This window comes from Canis aureus, chromosome 6, assembly GCF_053574225.1.
Source record: "Canis aureus isolate CA01 chromosome 6, VMU_Caureus_v.1.0, whole genome shotgun sequence".
NCBI classification, from domain to species: Eukaryota; Metazoa; Chordata; class Mammalia; order Carnivora; family Canidae; genus Canis; species Canis aureus.
In genome coordinates this window covers 50,646,557-50,665,346 of record NC_135616.1, presented here as the reverse complement: position 1 = coordinate 50,665,346, position 18,790 = coordinate 50,646,557, and the positions used below count along the sequence as shown (strand labels likewise).

The following is an 18,790-nucleotide window of genomic DNA, read 5'->3' as shown; positions in this document are numbered from 1 at the left end:
TCATCTACCATACAGATACCGGGTTTAATTCTAAAAATTAGTGTTTTCAAAAAAAATAAACTAAAAAAAATTAGTGTTCTCACTAGTGCAATCTGACTTTATAAATTATGTTTATGAAAGCCAAAACCAAACAAAGTACAACTTCACTTTAATACTGATATTTCTTAGGAAATTCCTCCTATAAAATCTTTTGGAAAGAATATTCTAGTCAAATTTTCTCCCTGAAAATCAAAACTCAACCTTTGTGTCAATTATACTAACTTTAATCCAAGTTTCATCTCATAACACAGACATGTAAATTGAACTTAAGCACGGGTTTGGGATACATATAGATTCAGACTGTGCCTGGTATCATATTGCCAGTGATGTTTAGAATTTATGGGTTGAAACGTAGCTATCACCTCACTTAACACAACCTACGCTCTCTTTAGCCTGCTGGAGACCTGTGAGTCTTATAGCTCTCTGTGTATAAAAGTCCCTATTCTTATTTCCCATTTAGTCTTTAGGGAGAACAGACAGGAAGAAAACAGGTAAAGATGCCCACCCCACATGGGACATAAGCCCTACCAAAATCCTCATCCAGTATCTCTTTTCATAACTGTTTCCCTAGGCATAATCTTTTTTTTTTTTAATTAAATCTGGGGGGCGCCTGGGTGGCTCATTAGGTTACACATCTGCCTCCCGCTCATATCATGGTCCCAGAGTCCCGGGATCAAGCCCAACATGGGATTCCCTGCTCTGTAGGGAGTCTGCTTCTCCCTCTGACCCTCACCCTGCTTGTGCTCTCCCTATCTCACCTGTTCTCTCTCTAAAATAAATAAATATTTATAAAAAATTAAATCTGTAATACACTAAACAAATTAATATGTTAAAAAATGTGCTTCCAGATGAAAATGAACACGGTAGACAGCTTCAGAGAACACACTCTTTAACCACTTTCACTCCAGCGATTGTCCACCTTGCTTATTATTTTGAAATGCTTTTATTTCTCATCTCCCATTTCTTCACCTGCTGCTCTACTGTGGCCTCTGTCTCTATCAGCCTGTGAAACCGCTCTCACTAATTTAATATCAATCTCCTCCACATTAATTTAGTGGAGAATTTTGGAAACTACTTGCCCTATCAGCAGCACTCACATACACAGCTCTCCTGTATTTGAGAATTTCTCTTCTCTTAATCTCATGACACTGTGCTGGTCTACTCTACCCCTGACCTCTGTGGTTGCTCCTTTATCTCCTTTACCAGCTCTCCTCTAGCAAAATCTTTAATTTGGGGATTTTTCTGATTTTGAGATATTTTAAACATTATACTTCCTCCCCTCACTTTTTTATATTCATCCTGTCAATTTCACCTACTTTTATGGCTTCAAATACCATCTATATACAGACAATTTCCAATTTATTTCTCTAGCTCTGACATCTTTCTTTTTAAAAAAAAAAGGGGGGGGGATTTCTTTTTCCTTTCCTTTTCTCTCTTTTCTTTCTCTCTTCACACAAATTATATATATATTTCATCCATTTATTCATGACAGACACAGAGAGAGGCAGAGACACTGGCAAAGGGAGAAGCAGGCTCCAATGCAGGGAGCCTGATGTGGGACTCGATCCCGGACTCCAGGATCACACCCGGGGTGAGGGTAGATGCAGAACCGCTGAGCCACCCAGGCATCCGTTTTTGTTGTTTTTTAAAGTAGGCTCCAGGCCCAGCATGGGACTTGAACTCCTGACCCTGAAATCAAGTATAGCAACTCTACTCACTGAGCCAGTCAGGAACCCTGACATCTTTTCTAAGCTTCATATCCATCCAATCAACTCCTAACTGACTTTTCTCACATCAGTGTCTCACACAGATAACTTAAAATCAACATATTCAAAACCAAGCCTGTAATGCCCATGTCCTTGTATGCATCTCCTCTCATACTTTACTCCTTTTTCAGGATATATATTTAATAAAGTATCCACCCACTTAACTGTGCTCAATCAAAACCTGAGAGTCGCCCCTGCAGCAGGTAGAAATGGTATCTGTTCATCTCCATCAGTAACACCCCAAACAGCCACAAATATGTGAAGACACATTGTCTGACCCTGTGCTCTCCAACCAGCTTGCCATTGTTAAACCACTCCCATATAGAAATTCTGGAATTGTTACTGCAGTTTATACTCTGGACTCCTCCTCAACCCCTTGCCTCATTCGACTATTATCAAATACTGTTTATTCTATATCCTTGATATTTCTTGAATCTTTGCGTTCTCTTGCCATACTTCTATCATCAGGTCAAAATCTTTATTACCAAGAGAACTTCCTAAGTGATTTGGTCTCTAGTCAATTCACCATTATCTATTCAGAACAAAGCAGATCAGGCCATACTCTACTTTAAATACTTCCTTGGCTTCCTACTTTCTTAAACTAAAATCTATAACCTTAAACTCTCCCAAAGGTCCTTCTCAATCTGGGCTCCACCCATCTCTTGAACCTACACACACACTCCAGCCACACTGAGATTCTTGCGACCACGCTAATGTGATTATCTCAGAGCCTTTCCACATGCTATTCATGCTTCCCTGTACTCGCTCCTTCATCTAATTTACTCATACTCCTCTTTTGGACCTCAGCTTAAATGCCTCATCCTCATGAATTCCTCACTTGGCCCTCAACCAGAAGAGATGAAGACTTACTTACATGTTCCCCCAATGAACCTTGTTACTTCCTCTTTTATAACACTCATCACACTTTTACATTTTTTCACCACCTATCTTTACTGTTAGATAAGGCAAAACATAGCAGTTATGATCACAGATGGCAGACCCAGTTTGGGTTTGAACCACATGTATAATGCTTAATACACTTACAGTATGTGACCTCAGGAAAGTTTCTTAACCTCTCTTTGCCTTGGTTTCCTCATCTGGAAAAGGAGAATAACAGTACCTCCTGTATAAGGTTGTGGCGTGGATTAAGTAAACGTACATATAAAAATATTTCAAAGTAATGATGGGCACAAAGACTGCAATATAAGGGTCTCTGCATAATATTATTATGGTTAATCAAGTCTGTTACTATTAACACTGCTGATATTAATAAACACTATGTTCCAAGCACAGGGAGCATTAGCTTTATTCATTTATGCGTCCTAAAACTGAGCCCAGTACTTGCCACAGGTAAAAACAGATAATTAAATAAGAATTGAACTAATGACAACTAATGACAGAACTAATGACAGAACTTATTTGCCTTGTCCTTATTATTTCTTAGAGTCTTATTTTCTTCATCAGTAAAATAAGGCTATTACTACTCATTATATTAGAACAAATGAGATAATGCATGTCAAATTCTTAATACAATGCCAGCCACACACTAAAAACTCAATAAATTTGTTATTTTTTTACCATACACAATTCTGAGTTAGAAAACAATTTAACTGGATATTTATACAGATACCGATTTGGTTATTAGCATGAAAGTAGGACAAGTGAGCATATGCAATAAAAATGAAATAGGATTTAACTTCCAAATGATCAAATATATCACTAATGAGAAGAATCTAGATTTGGTAGTTGGGGAAGGAGTCTAGTTGCTCCATCTTAAGCAACAAAGTAATATAAAAAAATCAACTTTCCCATTTTCCATCTACCCTAGTGCAGTTAGTCGAAGAGCTGTAACCCACAAGTCTCACTCTCTAACATTTTATCAACATCAAAAGAAGCCTGCTTTTGTATAATACTCACAACGGAGAATTAACATTTATATTTCTAAAGCTACTAATTAGTGTGTCTAACATATACACAATTGCCTAAGTTTCAAATGTAAAAACATTATTAGCTTCCACTTAATGATTATCACTGTAATGAATATAAAGCAACTCACTTTAGTTATGGCCAAAATTTAAATAAAATTCAGGTAAAATTATTTTCTTATACCCTGTCAAAAATTAAAAGCTAAGATCACAGGTCTCTTTTGTTGTTTTAACAGGGGAATATCGCTGACCCAAGTATTTTTAACAGGAAAAAAAAAAGTGCTTGTTTTCATAATATAAATAGGAACAATAAATAAGTAAAATAATAAATAGGCATAAAATAAATCAGCACGAGGCCAGAAGATTATTTCCCTTATAATACAGTAAGTGTAACATAATTAGAGATCTAAATAAAAAGAAACACCAGAACTACTCATTAAAACACTGCTTAGATTAAACAAAATGCATGACAGATATCATTGTGCTTACTCAATTAGCACAAAAAGGCTGTCAATGTGCGCAGTCTGTATTTGCATAATATAAGAAAGTATTTTACAACAGGATAAAAACAATATGCATGTTGTATACTTATTTCCTTGACACTGTTTCTTTAAAAAGTACTTTGATAAAAAGAAATTAACTACTGAGGCAAGTAGGCAATTTGCATTTATGAGTCTGAAGGCTTAGACTAAATATATTTTTATTTATCAAATGTGCTTTTGTCAAAAATGCAAGATAAACAAAACACTCTTTTCCCACTCTTATCCACTCCCCTGGTTTCAACTACTATCTATAAACTGATGATTCCTAATTTTTATCTCCACCTCAGGCCTCTCCAGTGACCCCCAGAAACATATACCCATCCAACTGTCTATAACATTTTTCCATTTGAATATCTCAAGGTACTTCAAGTTCAACATATTAAAAAAATCTGATGGATCCCTTCTCCCCTGTAACCAGCTTGTTTCTCCTGAAATCCCAATCTTGGCTGATGGCATCACTATTACCAACAAGATATCTGCATATGGTTCCCTCATTCATTTTTAACTACTCAGTTCCAATGTGCCATCAATTCTGTCTCTTAAATATTTAACAAAATCTGTCCACTCTTCTCATTTCCTACCACTAACTACCTTAGGTTGGACCCCTAGCATCTCTCACCTGGACTACTGCAACAGCCCCTCACATGGTCTCACAGTTTTCAATTTTACTCCCTTCCAATCAAACCATCTATAATCCTGCCAAAAAAATCTTTCCAATACATAAATATGGTTCTGCTTCTCCCACACTGAAATAATACCTATGGCATCCCACTGCTTAAATTCATTTACTCTCTCATTTAACAGATACTTATTAATGCATAACAGATATGGTATTAGGTACTAAGTGTAATAGTGAATGAAAGCAATATTTAGAGAATATAGGAATCAAACAAACCCCTAAATCTATGATCACAAATTCTGACAAATGCAATGAAGGAAAATACTAGGTCACAAAGAGAAAAAGAGGGCAGAATTCCTTCAAATTAAAATGTCTTATTATTTTTGAGAAAGAAATTTCTAACAGATTTGATGAATAAAAGCTGCAGCCGGCAAAAGGACTTTGGTAGAGGGACCAGCATAAATAAGGGTTTTGAGAGGCAAAGAAGAATGGAGTCTCAGAAGGACAAGAGCAGGTTGTTTATTAAGAGCTGAGTGAGGGAGGGGTAGCCTGAGATAAGGCTGGAGAGACAGAGGTCCAGGCTATATAGAGCTCTGTAAACCAAGGCATGGATTTAGGTTGTTTTGAAGGGCAAAGGGACACAATTTAAAAAGTTTTAGGTAGATGAAGGACATGATTAGATTTATGTTTTTAAAAGTTCACTCTGGTTATTGCTGGAGGTGGGGGAACAACACCTATCGCCTGAGTGGGTACAAGGATTCCAGGTAAGAGGTGATTCCATTAGTCCAGGTGAGAAAGACAGTGGTGGGCAGTTTCTCTTAATTTTTATAGAAGTTATATTTAGGTAATACAAGCCCAGGATGCAGAAGTCCCTAGTACTTCATAAGATGTAATCCTGTTGAACAAAAAGGCATGTAAAAAAAAAAAAAAAAAAAAACCAACAACCTCAGGATTTAATTCATTTGGATATACTATTCACCTTTAGTAGAAAAACCTGCTCAGAGGACTTATTACACAGTTCATTGATGATGGTCTATTCTGATACAGCTTCTGCCAAGCCTACTCAATATTTGCCCTTTTATATAACACTTCTATGACTAAAAGACAAAGAACCTCGTGATTTTTGCCTCCAAACTAGTCTACCCTAGTTAAGCAACATCATCATTCACCCAGGCCTTGATGCCAAAAATCTGACAGTTATCCTTTATTTGTCTTTTTCTCCATACCCCATATCTTAAGTTAATTAGGTACCAACTTAAACTGAATAAAATATTCAATGTAATCTATGGAAATTACTATGGAATTATGTCATGAATAGAATATGAATCTGGCTACAAACTCTCTGGTAGTGATATACTACTTACATTCATATATCCTTACAAAAAAAGATTATTTGATTAGAGGGCAGTTTTAAACAATAGTACATTATAATATGATGATATAATTATACTTTACCATAAGGGAATTATTCTTCACTGTTAATATCGCTACAATAAATGTATATATATAAAAAACATGCTTTATTTCTTAGTTCTCAAATCCATTTACCAACTCATTCATCATTCATTCATTCATCCTCAAGAACAGAAAAACCTGTAGCGACACTTGTCAATTCAGGTCTAAAGGGAATAATTTAAGATCAGAAGTAATTTATTTTAAAATTAGTTTCTGAATATGTCTCCATGAAGATAGCTAAAATTAGATCTATTTCACACTACTTCAGCAATATTTAATTTCCCAAATACTATTGGCAAATGAGTAATACTACATGTGTAAACTTTCAGCCAACTAAAACTTATGGCCTTAGGGCTAAGTTATTTTTCTACAATTTTTAAAAAAATATTTATAAAGTCTATTAAATGATCACCTGTCTTTAAATAGAGAAAAGTGAATATTATTTAGTTATTCTTAATAACATCAACCTTTTTATTTTAAACCTCTGCATCACAATACACTTATAAATGGCCAAGGAATTCTGAGGGGCAATAGTAAAGCTGTTTGCCCTAATTCTAAAAGCTGATTAGTTTTTTACAGTCTTCCTCTTTCGATCCTTCTTTTAGTTTCCCCTTCTTACTGTCAGAATGTCTTCTTCTACCGATCCGTCTCTGTGCTGTATTTGCTCTACTAGTAATAAAGTGTGATAAATAAGTAGCCTGTCTACCTCATAAGGCTATGCTCACAGCTTTCAGGTTGATTTCATTCCTCTCCTACTACAAAAAAGTACAAGTGGTAATGGAAGCTATTTTCCCTTCTGATTGATGGCTCCTAAGCTTAATCTTGGAGTTCATAATTGTATTCCTTCTAGTTAAAGCTACCAGGAGTTTGACTACTAGGTAAGTGAGACATAAAATCAAATACCATTAGTACAGCCATTTGGTAATAGAGAATATTACTGTGTTCAAATAACCATTTCTAAATCAGCCACTAGGTAATATGGTAACCTCACATTCACAGTTCTACATAATTTTATCATACCTAGAATTTTAAAAATGCATATAGCTTATACCTATTAAAATACTGTTATAAAAAGAGAATTTAGAGTTGACATAAGGGGCCAAAGGTAGAAATTAACTTAGTTTATATAGAAAGTAATTTGTTCAGGCCAAGGAGGACCTTTTTACACACCACCACTTAGGGTAATTTACCCCATAAAATACTGATTATTAGACCATAATCAAAATGAAATGCTATGAAAAAGTGAGAGAGAGCTTGGTTTATGCAATGCAATAAAACTATGGATGGATGGGCATAGCGCATCTCCTGTTGCACGCACCCTGTTGCTCGTCAAGTGACATGGATCCGAGCTGTTTGTTAACCACAGAAGAAGGAGAATCTGAAACAAAAATGAGATTTCAACTTAAAAGTAAGCAGCAGAAAACTGCACAGCAATGTCATGATCAACTCTAAGCTTAAGAGACAAATGTATAAGGGTAGGGAATAGAAGTAAGTACTGTGGTATATTTCCCAAGCAGTGAGTAAGCGGGGCCATGTGCTTCAGATCAGTTATTCCACGCAAGCATTTAGCAACGTTGAGAATGAGTTAAGAAAATATTCTTCTACTTCCATGCATATACTTTTTATCAAATTCAAATTTAGCACAGTCACAAGGTACATGGTAGATAAAACAGAACTGGAGTATCTCCTTCACTAAACAGAAGACTCCTTCCCCTTCTCAAACCCCTTGCCAGCTCCTTAAAGATGGCTTTCCTTCTGGACTGGAGGATTCAAAGCATGAAATGGAGATGCTTGCTACACTTCGTTAGATGTTGGTTGATGTACCTTGGGCTGAAAATAGGAGCTCAAGTGAAGATGTCAGACAAAGAAAATGGTTTATAAGAGAAAAATTCAATGAAGTAATTGCCATTACAGAAATATAGGTAATTTTTTAAACTCTCAGGTATGTTCTACATATTAAAACTGTACTCGGTTGAAGGCTTAGGCTTCTTTAGGGGCTTGATGGGAAAAGAAGAACAGAGGAAAGGAGTATGCTTAATGGTCTGGGCTTCATGCTTTCCACCCTGGCTTCAAATAGAACATTTAATTTTGTATCCTTTTGATGCATTGAGCTTCTGTGTAAGAATCTGTTCTATAAATGGGTTCCATTGTTTGGAAAACACTGATATAAAGAAAGGCAGGATGATAAAAATGGAAAGAGCACTAGTCTAGAGTCCGTGAATTTTGATTCTAAATCTGGTTCTGACAACAAATAGTCTGTGACATTTTGAGATCTAATCATCTCCTTTCTTCCTGGACATCCTAGGAACCTAGTAACCTAAGCAAGACACTGGAGAATAGGAGGAGGTGGCTACCAAGTCCTGGCTTGAGTTCCAGTGTCCCAGTAGAGCTATATGTGGATAATAAACACAGCTCTCTCCTAAACATCAGAATAATTCCTAGTTTCTAGTGTCCTGTGCTCCAGTTCTTAACAAATGTTAATAAAACAAAAACTTTATACTTTTGGATAATCACCAGTTCTACTGATCAAGGCTTTATTGTCCCAAAAGTAGTTAAAATATTTTGCATTGATAATATCCTCAACTTAATAGCTAAGAAAAAAAAATAATAGCTAAGAAAAGTTTTCCGATATATCCTGCATTCTCAGCAATTTTATATCACTTGATTGCTTCAATTTCTACATTTAAAAGTCTGAATCCTGTTCCTGGGACCAACTTCTATCAACTTAAAATCATCTACCTTCTGATACAACCTGTTTGCTCAGAGACTTTTGTATGACTAGATTTTGATAAAGCATGATTATCTGAATAATAGCTTTGACTTATCCTTAGTTATCACCTCTTCATTAAACATTCAGTTCAACAAATCTGTACAATACAAAAAAGAAAGAATGAATGCTAGTATTTCAATACAAAAAAGAAAGAATGAATGCTAGTATTTCAATAAGGAAATAAAGTATTTCCTTTCCTTTCTAAGACTTCTCATTTATCCATTTTAGAGTTAGATACAACATTCCTGTATTGTTTTTCAAGAACCGGTAAGTTGGTTTTTAGAGAAAACAAAAATTACATTCCCTAAAGTCTAGAAATACATAACAAAAATTTGAGTCCTAGTGAAATATTGGAAAATCCTCCTAAAAAGTATCTTATGAAATTTTTTTGTCTCTTTGTATCTGTTATACATTTCATTGTGTTCTCATTTATAATTAAGAAATCAATTAAAAAAAACTATCAACTCTCCAGATAATCTTTTTCCAATATTTAATTTTTCCATAAGTACTATGTAATGTACAAATCTTATGAAATAAAATGCATCTTATTTAATTTTTTAGGTGAAGTTTAGGAAAGAATATGTCTCTAAAAAACACATTAATGAAGGATCAAGAATGCTGTCACTGCCTCAAAATTATGTATTTTCAATCTCTTTAATGATTTAAAATATTAACAAAGTTTATGTTAAAATAGTATTAAACAAAAAGGGTTTCCTTACTGTTTTACAGTCTGTCACATTATTGTATGTATCTGGGGAATTATTTGTTGTTCCTTCCATCTTGAAAAACCAATCTTTAAGAAAAAAATCCTTCTTGGTTATTGCTTCTGTCCTATTTTTAATCTTGGGTACCATGCAACTGTTTTTGAAAGGATTATTTTCCTGTCTCATAAACATCTGAAATAACACATTTTTATACCACAAGTTATTCGTAAACACAATACCCATAACTTCTAACTTACAGAAATATTTCCAAATATTAACACAATAGAAGTAGTTCAATGCTGATTGCTTTAGGTATCTGCATGCTCTACTCCATTTCCCTGTGAAATATATTCCAGAAAGCACCATTACAAATAAAAATCAGACCATACGGTCTAATGATAATTTATTACAAAATGCATTATGATTGGTCTGCTTATTGGAAGTGTTTAAAATTATTAATATTATTTTTAAGGTAGAGATAAACTTTAGGCAAAAATTCATGCAGTGCTGAGCTCAAGGTGTCTCATGGCCAATTTCTGTATATTTAAAAAAAAGAGTTTTGGTCTTGAAAAAATTCTTTAGAATTTTTAAAATTTTCTCATCAGAATTTTTTCAATTGTAGACAAAATAAGGAATTATAGTTTTAAAGGCAAATAACAAGTACTTGTCAGTCAAACTTCTGGGTTCAATTCTGACCTTTCCACTCAGTAATACTGTAACCTGGACAAGCCATTTAACATCTCTATGTCTCAGTTTCTCCATCTGTAAAATATGGATAATCACAGTATCTACCACATTCTGTTCTTGTGAAGATTTAATGAGATGATCCGCATAAACTACTTAGATAGCACATAGGAAAGGGTCAATTAATGTTATTATTACTTGCCTGTTTTTCAGAAACATGATATTGAATGATAAATAATGACAGGAAGCTGTTCTGAAAAATATAGAGCAATTCTCATGTCTGAAGCACTGAGGAGTTGGTCATTCAAGGTAGCTAAAGACTAAAGAACTAGATCAACATTGTATCTTATTTACTAATTACTTATGCTATAAGCACTAAAAACAGGATCAAATGCATCCATTTGAGAAGTGCTACATGTGCCTATTGTCACAGACAGTGGGGAATTGGATGTTGTATAGAGCCTGCTTGCACAGGATCGGGTAAGTGCTGATTTTTTCCAATATGGCTCAGTTTTGAAAAGCCCTTTTTCAAAAATAATCACCAATGTTTTATACCCTTTTTGGGTATAAAAAAATTTTTTTTTCCAATCAGCAAAACCGTGCCATAAAGTGAAAAAACAGTTCCTACCTGACCCTCTCTAGGCTGGCTCCATGCTCCAGTGGGGCTCTGTGGTGGTCGAGCCAGTAGAGCAGACTCCACAGGGTGTTGTCACTCTGAGCAGGAGCCAGCAACCCATGACTTCAGGGGACCTGAAATGGAAAAAAAGAGTTGGGTTTAAAATCAGCAATATGCTGACTGCCTCTGTCATAGCTGTTTATGGCACTCATCTTCATGCTCATTCAAAACCCTGAATGCCATCAACTGTATACGGCTGTGATATGAGGTAATTTTGAGGTACTAAGTGAAAGATATTATAATTAAGATAGTACATTATTATGTGTATTTCTCTACTTAGGAGCATAAAAATTTTATCCAGTATTTTCTACCCCATCCTTATGCTATCTCTATAAATTATGGTAGGCTAATACTATCTAAATCAATCAATAATTGGGAAACTGAGACATAAAGCAGCCAACTGACCTGTTCAAGCTCATCTAGTCATAGGAACAGGACAAGAACTCAACCAATCTAGTACCTAAGCAATAATATGATGAAGGCAAATTCATCCCTTTATAATTAAAAAAAAAAAATCACTGAAAGCCTAGAAGTTATGATGTACTTCCTAAAAGCCTAGGGGAAAAATGCACTTTTGTTTTTAGCTAAAAAAAAAAAAAAAAAAAAAGTAAAAATATTTTAAAATAATATATTCTGACTTTGAGAAATGAAATTTTTAAAAGTTAGCTATGGTGGATCAATTAATGTCCATAATACACAGACAATATTATATTTAATCATTAAGAACATGTTTTGTTATTCAAATAAAACCTATCTCCCTGCTAAATTTCATAAATTTAATTCCTATTCTGTATTTTTATAATTTGTGTGTCCTTGAAGATATAAATTTTGCATTAAGCCTATTCATTTTTCCTCTTATCCCACATTTACTAAATGAATAAAATAAATAGATTTTATTGATGGTCCTTTGTAACAAACTATGCGTTATTTAACTTTTTCTTATTTAATTACTGAATAGCGTTCCTGTCACATGTGTGGACAGAATAAAAGTAGCATGATCAAATGAACCCAGGGTATGTCACAGATTAAACTTATTAGGGTCTTATATGAATGCTATGCTAAAAGCATATGACAGAGAGGAAGTACTTCATCTTGTAGGTGAAGGGAGCAGCATACATGGATGGTTAGCACTAAAGGTCTCTAATATTGGCCATGTAGATAGCCTCAGGGGCCCAATGTATTGTTCAAAACCAAAGTACAGGTAACACGTTTCTCAACCTCAAAACCGGGCAAGGTATCTACTGAACTTTAGCTTTTTAAAGATTACCACAAATACACTGATTATCAAACTAGAGACTTTTTTTAATGGGGAAGGATACTCAGAGTTGGTACAATAGCATTTTATTTTACAGAGACCACATAACCACTCTGAAGTTTTCTGTAAAAAAAAGAACTTGCTTCAATTCAAATTGGTAGACTGGATGTGAAAGGCTAAGTCTCAAAATATTCTTCTAATGTCTACAATGTATATTTCATTTCTTTCTGGCTAATGTAGACAGTATTATATTTTATACTCAAACTCACTTTAATATTTAGTTTCTTACCTGCTGAATTTCAGTATTATAAAAATATGTGTATATATAGGAGCATTTTAACTTCCTTCTTATTGGTTTTTATGTTGCATATTTTTTACTTTTGAAACACATAAGCTAGAGGTTTATAAATAGCACAAAATCATAACAAAATGTCTTACTTTTAAATGTCATGACTGCAATTTAATCAAACTCTCCAGGTAGTTTTAAGTATAGGAAAATAAAAATAAATGGTCAGAGACATCTCTGCTTGGCCAATATTCCCTCTACTAATATTACATTGAATTAAAAATCGTCCAGAATTTATTCCAAACCTCACACCTATATTACAGTTATTTAAATCTATTTTATTTCACCATGATATTATATAATGTGCTTTTGTTACCAGTACATAGTAGAACAAATATTTATAAAGTGGAGGTTGTTCAGTTCTACCAATATACAAACAAATTAAATCAGAGTTCTCAAAGTAACTGACAAATACCCCAACTTATCATTCCTAAGGGTGGAAAAACAAAGTAGTACATCAAAGTATCATAATCTTATTACTATCAAAACCCAGACACACTCTAGTTCCTAAAGATTTGTAGCATTTACCATGTAGTACCTATAGAATAGAATATATAGAACCTATTACTCATCTTGAAAGAATTAAATTGACAAATTATTTTATGCTAAATCTTTCATTAATTCTGTCAACAAATGTTGAGCATCATGAGCTTGCTGGCCATAAAAATAACCAGGCCATTAAAATACTCAAAGAAAAAGAGTGGCACAGATTATCACTGTCTTATCAGAGTTTAAAAGCATAAGAACAGCAACATGAGACTGTGGGTTATTTCTGCTGCCGTATATATCAGATATGTATACAAGGAACAAGCAAGCAAATATTGAAAATTTTCAAATAATTACAGAAGAGGATAATTGAGTCAGCATGCTGGTATGGCCAAACAACACTATAATTCTAAAATCTAGTATTACTACTTCATAGGAATCCTGGTTAACTTTCAAAAGAAGAGGAGGAAGAACTAGGGGCCATGAGCATAGATATCATTTTGGCATATAAGAAATTTCAGTAAAAATATCAAAACAGGCTCTGAATTCACTAGATTATTAGAAAGTAGTTCATTAGCCATAGAAGTAATAAACATCTTCCCCCTCCCAGAAATATTACAAATAAAATAATGGGTTATTTTATATTCATCTCTCTGGCAAATACTGCTGCCTCTAGCCATGGAATGATGAACACCACCATATGCAAGAAAGGGAGGGAGAAGCTGCAAGCACCATCAGCTCTTTGTCAAGGGGAAAAGGGAAGCATCTTGTTACACAGTAGCAGTGTTAAAACACCAACTCTACCAGCTGCTTGAGGACACTGGACAGTAATAACCTGAAGCCCGAGGGTCCTGGGAAGAGCCCTCATGAGAAGACTGACCAGAAGTGGAAGGCTGTTGCTGGGTGCACGCAGCTAGCTCTTGCTGCCTCTGCTGTTCAGCCCTCTTAAGCCTCAGTTGTTGTAGGCGCTTGCGGAGCAAAGCTATCTCAGGCCCCCTTAAAAATTCTGACACAGATGGAAAAAGAAAGGTGAAGAGATAGTAACAAAATAGAAATAGTAAGAATCTGATTATATATTAAAGAAAGAAAGATAGGTAAAATACATGTCTCATGGAAGAATACTAAACAAAGTACTTATTAAAAAAATGATCATTAAGTTAGGAGATAACACACACTGACATATTCAAATGCTTCTTCTATTTAACTAGAAATGAATTACACACATATAGTTCTCTAAGAATTTTTAAGTAACTAAATAGGTTGAAAATAAAGTCTTCCATAAGCAAAGTCTTTAAAATGAATATTCCTTTCTTCACTAATTTCATCTTTTTAAACAAAGTGATACTAAAGAAAATTGAAAAATATCAGTTATCTAATCTATACACAAAATTACTAGCTTCAATCAAATAATAATTAAAATTCAATTAAAATTATGAAAAAGTTATGCATTTGTAAACAATTCTTGGAATTTATTAGTGAAGAGCTCTTTAAAAAGTCAGTTACATATTTTTCAGCTAAAATATTTCTTTTTATGTTGGAATTATCATTTACTCATTTTTAAACTAAAAATATTTACATAATCCTTAATATTTTCTTAAAGCAATAGTCCTAGATAAAAGTAGAAATATAACATAAAATTCTGCCTACTATTTACAAGGCACTGTTTTAGGCTCTGGAGAATAAATAAAACACTAAACAAAATAGTCCCTACTCAAGTGGATTTATGTTCTGAAAGGAAAAAAAAACATCAGTGAAAAAAAAAAAATCAGTGAACTCACACCCACACATATATGTAATATACATGTATGTGTTTGTGTCAAGCAAGGACAACTACTGTGAAGGAAGTTGGGCAGGTTAAGGTAAGGGGGACAGAGGTAGTGGAGGAGGGGTTGCTGTCTTCTGTATGGTCATTAAGGAAGGCTTCTCTCCTAAGATGATTTTTGAACAAAGACCTCAAGGACTGAGGTTGTAAACCACCTGGGTATCTGGAGGAAGCGTTCCAGGTGGAGAGAAAAGCAAGTGAAAATCCTCAGAGGAGGAAGTGTGTCTGGGTGTGAGTTACATATTATATGTAATGGCAGAAGAATTTGCTGGTAGTTTAGATACAGAATGGTCCCAAAGTTTTTGGCCTACATCCTAAGAAAAATAAGAGCTGTCATTTACTGTGATAGGAAAAAGGGAGGAGCAAGTGGTAGCAGAAGGAAGAGAACTAACAGGTATCCCAGTAGAGACGCTGAGTAGGGACTGAATAAAACAGTATAGAATTCACATCCCACTACATGGGATGTCATCGGTGATGTTACTGGAAGTTATCTAGAGTGTAAGTGATAATAAAGAAGTCTAAGAACTGAACTTTGGGATACTCCAATGTTGAACAGGAAGGAAGAATCTCCAAGCACAATAAGAAGGAGAAGCCAATGAGGAGGTCAGAGGACTGAGTGAGCAGAACCTGTGGGCTGGGATGAAAGTATGTCAGGAAGGATGGAGGAGCAGCTGTGTTGAATGCCGCTGATACAATGAAAAAGATACTGAGAACTTATCACTGGCTTCTGCACCTTGGAAGTCACTGACAACCTTGACAAGAGCTGCTTCAGCAAAAATCACAGGGCCAAAACCCGATTGGAACAGGTTCAAGAGAAAGACGACATAATGAAGTAGAGACACAAAGTATATATATGTATATATACTCTTTCCAGAAGTCTTGCTGCTAAAAGGGAACAGAGAAATTGGATGATTGTTGGTGGAAAAGTAAAGAGTTAAAAGGGAGGTTTGTTTTAGTTGATGTTTTAGTTGATATGATGATTGTATGCTAACGGAGAACATTTCATTAAGGGAAGGAAAAAACGTGATACATGAAAAGAAGTGGGCAAAGGCAGGAATGATGTCCTTGAGTAGACCAAAAGAGATGAGCTGCAGTGAGTAAGAGGAAGAACTGGTTTTAAATAAAAACTTCATCCATTATAAGCAAAGGCAATGCAGAGATTCAAGAGTTGCTTGTTTGATGGTGGAGGGGAAAGAATTTTATGTCTCTCAGTGACACTGGCAGCAAATTACACAAACTACCAAACAACTTTCAGTCTCATTTACATAGATCATAAGGGTGTACATTTGGTTTATTGTTTCAGGAATCAATCGTGCCAGAGATACTAACACCTTGTTACCATGACCTCTAATTATAAAGAATTTTATTCAGTCAGTCAATTGGCAGTTAAGATCTAGCAAACAAACAAACAAAAAAAGATCTAGCAAACAATTCAAGTATCATCACAGTCTCTCAATGCTAGTTCTTCCTAGAAAATTCTCTAGTACCAAGCAAGACAGTATTCACTGACTAATAAATTGTGATGCTCAATGGTATAGTGCCTTCTTTTTAGGTATATACATACATCTTATTTATTGACAGCATAATAGCAATGCTTTTAGCAGTATAAAACAAACAATTATGCACTCATAAAGTTTGTTAATTTTACACTTCAAAAGAAATTACCATAAAGAGATTACATGTTTTGCTAAAACAGAAAAATCGCAGAAAATTCCCTTGACTTTATTGTTTCAAACCCTCTCTCTTGTGCTGTCACGTGTTTTATGGAGACAGAAGAATCTCCACCTAGACCCACTAGATGCTGCAGCATATAAATAGTAGGCTCTCTCTATACCTTGGAAAATCAAGATTTAGTTATGATGTCATGAACTATTTATTCAATGCTTCCAGTGCTTTTTAAAAGAACAATTTGTTTGTTTACTTTTAAGGCTGGTTGTATGTGGCTTTTTCTCCCCTGGGTTAAAACCAAAAATGAGGCCATGGAAAGAAGTCACCACATAGCCAACTAGGAAGGGCAAATATTAAGTTAAAAATTCCAACCAGACTAAGCAGACTAAACAGTACTGCTAGAAATCTGAAACATTAAAGGCAGGTAAGACATACACACATTACATCCTTTTAAAAATGTATAAACATATAATTTATAATGCAAATAAATGCATTGAGAATTCGTTTTTGTTAACATGAACCAAAATGCCAAGTGAATATAATGAATACTGTAGGTTGAATTTTAAAAACAACAACAAAAAAATCCTCAACGTGTCAGGAATTGCTAATGGGAAATTTGTACTTCCATCTCCTGTAACAACCTACCCTTTTCTTGTTTTCTTCTGAAAGACTCCAGACTAATCTCCGTAATGACTCCATTCCCACTGATAGTAGACCCGACAAAGGTCCACTTGTTTCTAATTTCATATCCTGCCTCTCCAATACACAGCATCTTTTGTCCTAGACACTGGATTATTTCGGTCTCTAATCTGCTAGTAGTTTATCTGCCTGCTATGGATCTGTCCTCCAATGCCAACTTGCTTCTTGTCCAGGTGATCCTTGTGCATTTTTCTCTTAGAACTGTCATTCCTTTAATGACTTTCAAGTTCCCCTGGTCTCTTCTTTGGTCTCCCCAAAGTAACCATTAATCTAATATTTCCCCTTGTTTCTAATCTATATATTGCTTCTAGACTGAATAGGCCCTGGTACCCTTTAAGGAAGTTATAATCTGGATATTTGGGCTTTGAAAGGTTTATTATTCTATGCCATATTATTTCTCAACAATTTTTCTACAGAGCTTAGTTTAGCTGTGAAGATTCTGAATAGACCTATATAAATTTGTAAATCTGGACATTTGTAAAAAAGCAGGAATTCACACAAAAGCCGTATCACATACTATGTTACAGAAACTAAATTCTCATGGTCTGAATGGGTTATTTAATTAAACACACACGGATCCCTTAGGTGACTCACTTCTCACAAAGTGAAAATCTAAAGTGAATTTTCTATGTGCTGGTAACCCCATTCGATCCAAAGAAACCACCTTCTCAAATATTATAATAATAAAACCATTCTAAGAAGGCAAAATAAATCACAAATCAATCAAAAATTAACAAAATAATTACAAATTTTAGTAAGTGCTTTTCAGGAAGTAAACAGGGCTATATAAAAGAATATTTTAGTAAAGGAAGATGAATCTGGCTAGGGTAGTAAGGACACCAGAACTGAGACACCAAGAAAAAGAAGTTGGCTGCAATAAGTCAGGGGGAAGAGCTTCTTAAGTACAGAGAACAGCAAGTGCAAAGGCTCAGAATCAGAAACAAAGATGCAGAAGAGAACTTGGCACATTCAATGGAATAAAGGAAACCATTGCAGGTAGAGCATAATGATCACTGGGAACTGAGAAAGTCCTGTGAAATGAGGTTAGGTTAGAGAGGTGGACAAAACCCAGGCCACGTAGGTTCTTTAAGATCCATTAATTTTGGGACACCTGGGTGGCTCAGTGGTTGAGCATCTGGCCTTCGGCCCAGGGCGTGATCCTGGAGTCCAGGTTCAAGTCCCACGTCGGGCTCCCTGCATGGAGCCTGCTTCTCTCTCTGCCTGTTTCTGCCTTTCTCTCTTTCTGTGTCTCTCATGAATAAATAAGTAAAATATTTTTTTTTTAAATCCATCAATTTTTTTTGGGGGGGGGGGGTAATTCTACTCTTAAATGC

The 18,790-nt window shown here is 34.9% G+C and overlaps 1 protein-coding gene across 12 annotated transcripts in view; it reads right to left on the bottom strand.

Annotated features, from left to right (window-relative positions):
* DCAF6 (DDB1 and CUL4 associated factor 6) overlaps positions 1-18,790 on the bottom strand; it is a 130,636-nt gene that overhangs the window by 44,186 nt on the left and 67,660 nt on the right. For 5 of the 12 annotated variants that reach the window (XM_077901537.1, XM_077901542.1, XM_077901536.1 and 2 more), the window contains 3 exons: positions 14,148-14,273; positions 10,078-10,158; positions 7,665-7,724 (listed from right to left, as the gene is read on the bottom strand). The exons of 2 other annotated variants lie outside the window; for them this stretch is intronic. In XM_077901537.1, coding sequence (XP_077757663.1) covers positions 7,665-7,724; positions 10,078-10,158; positions 14,148-14,273 — 267 coding nt within the window. Of the gene's footprint in view, positions 1-7,664; positions 7,725-10,077; positions 10,159-14,102; positions 14,274-18,790 lie in introns of all 12 variants that reach the window. 5 more of the 12 variants (XM_077901538.1, XM_077901540.1, XM_077901544.1 and 2 more) reach the window with 3 other exon arrangements.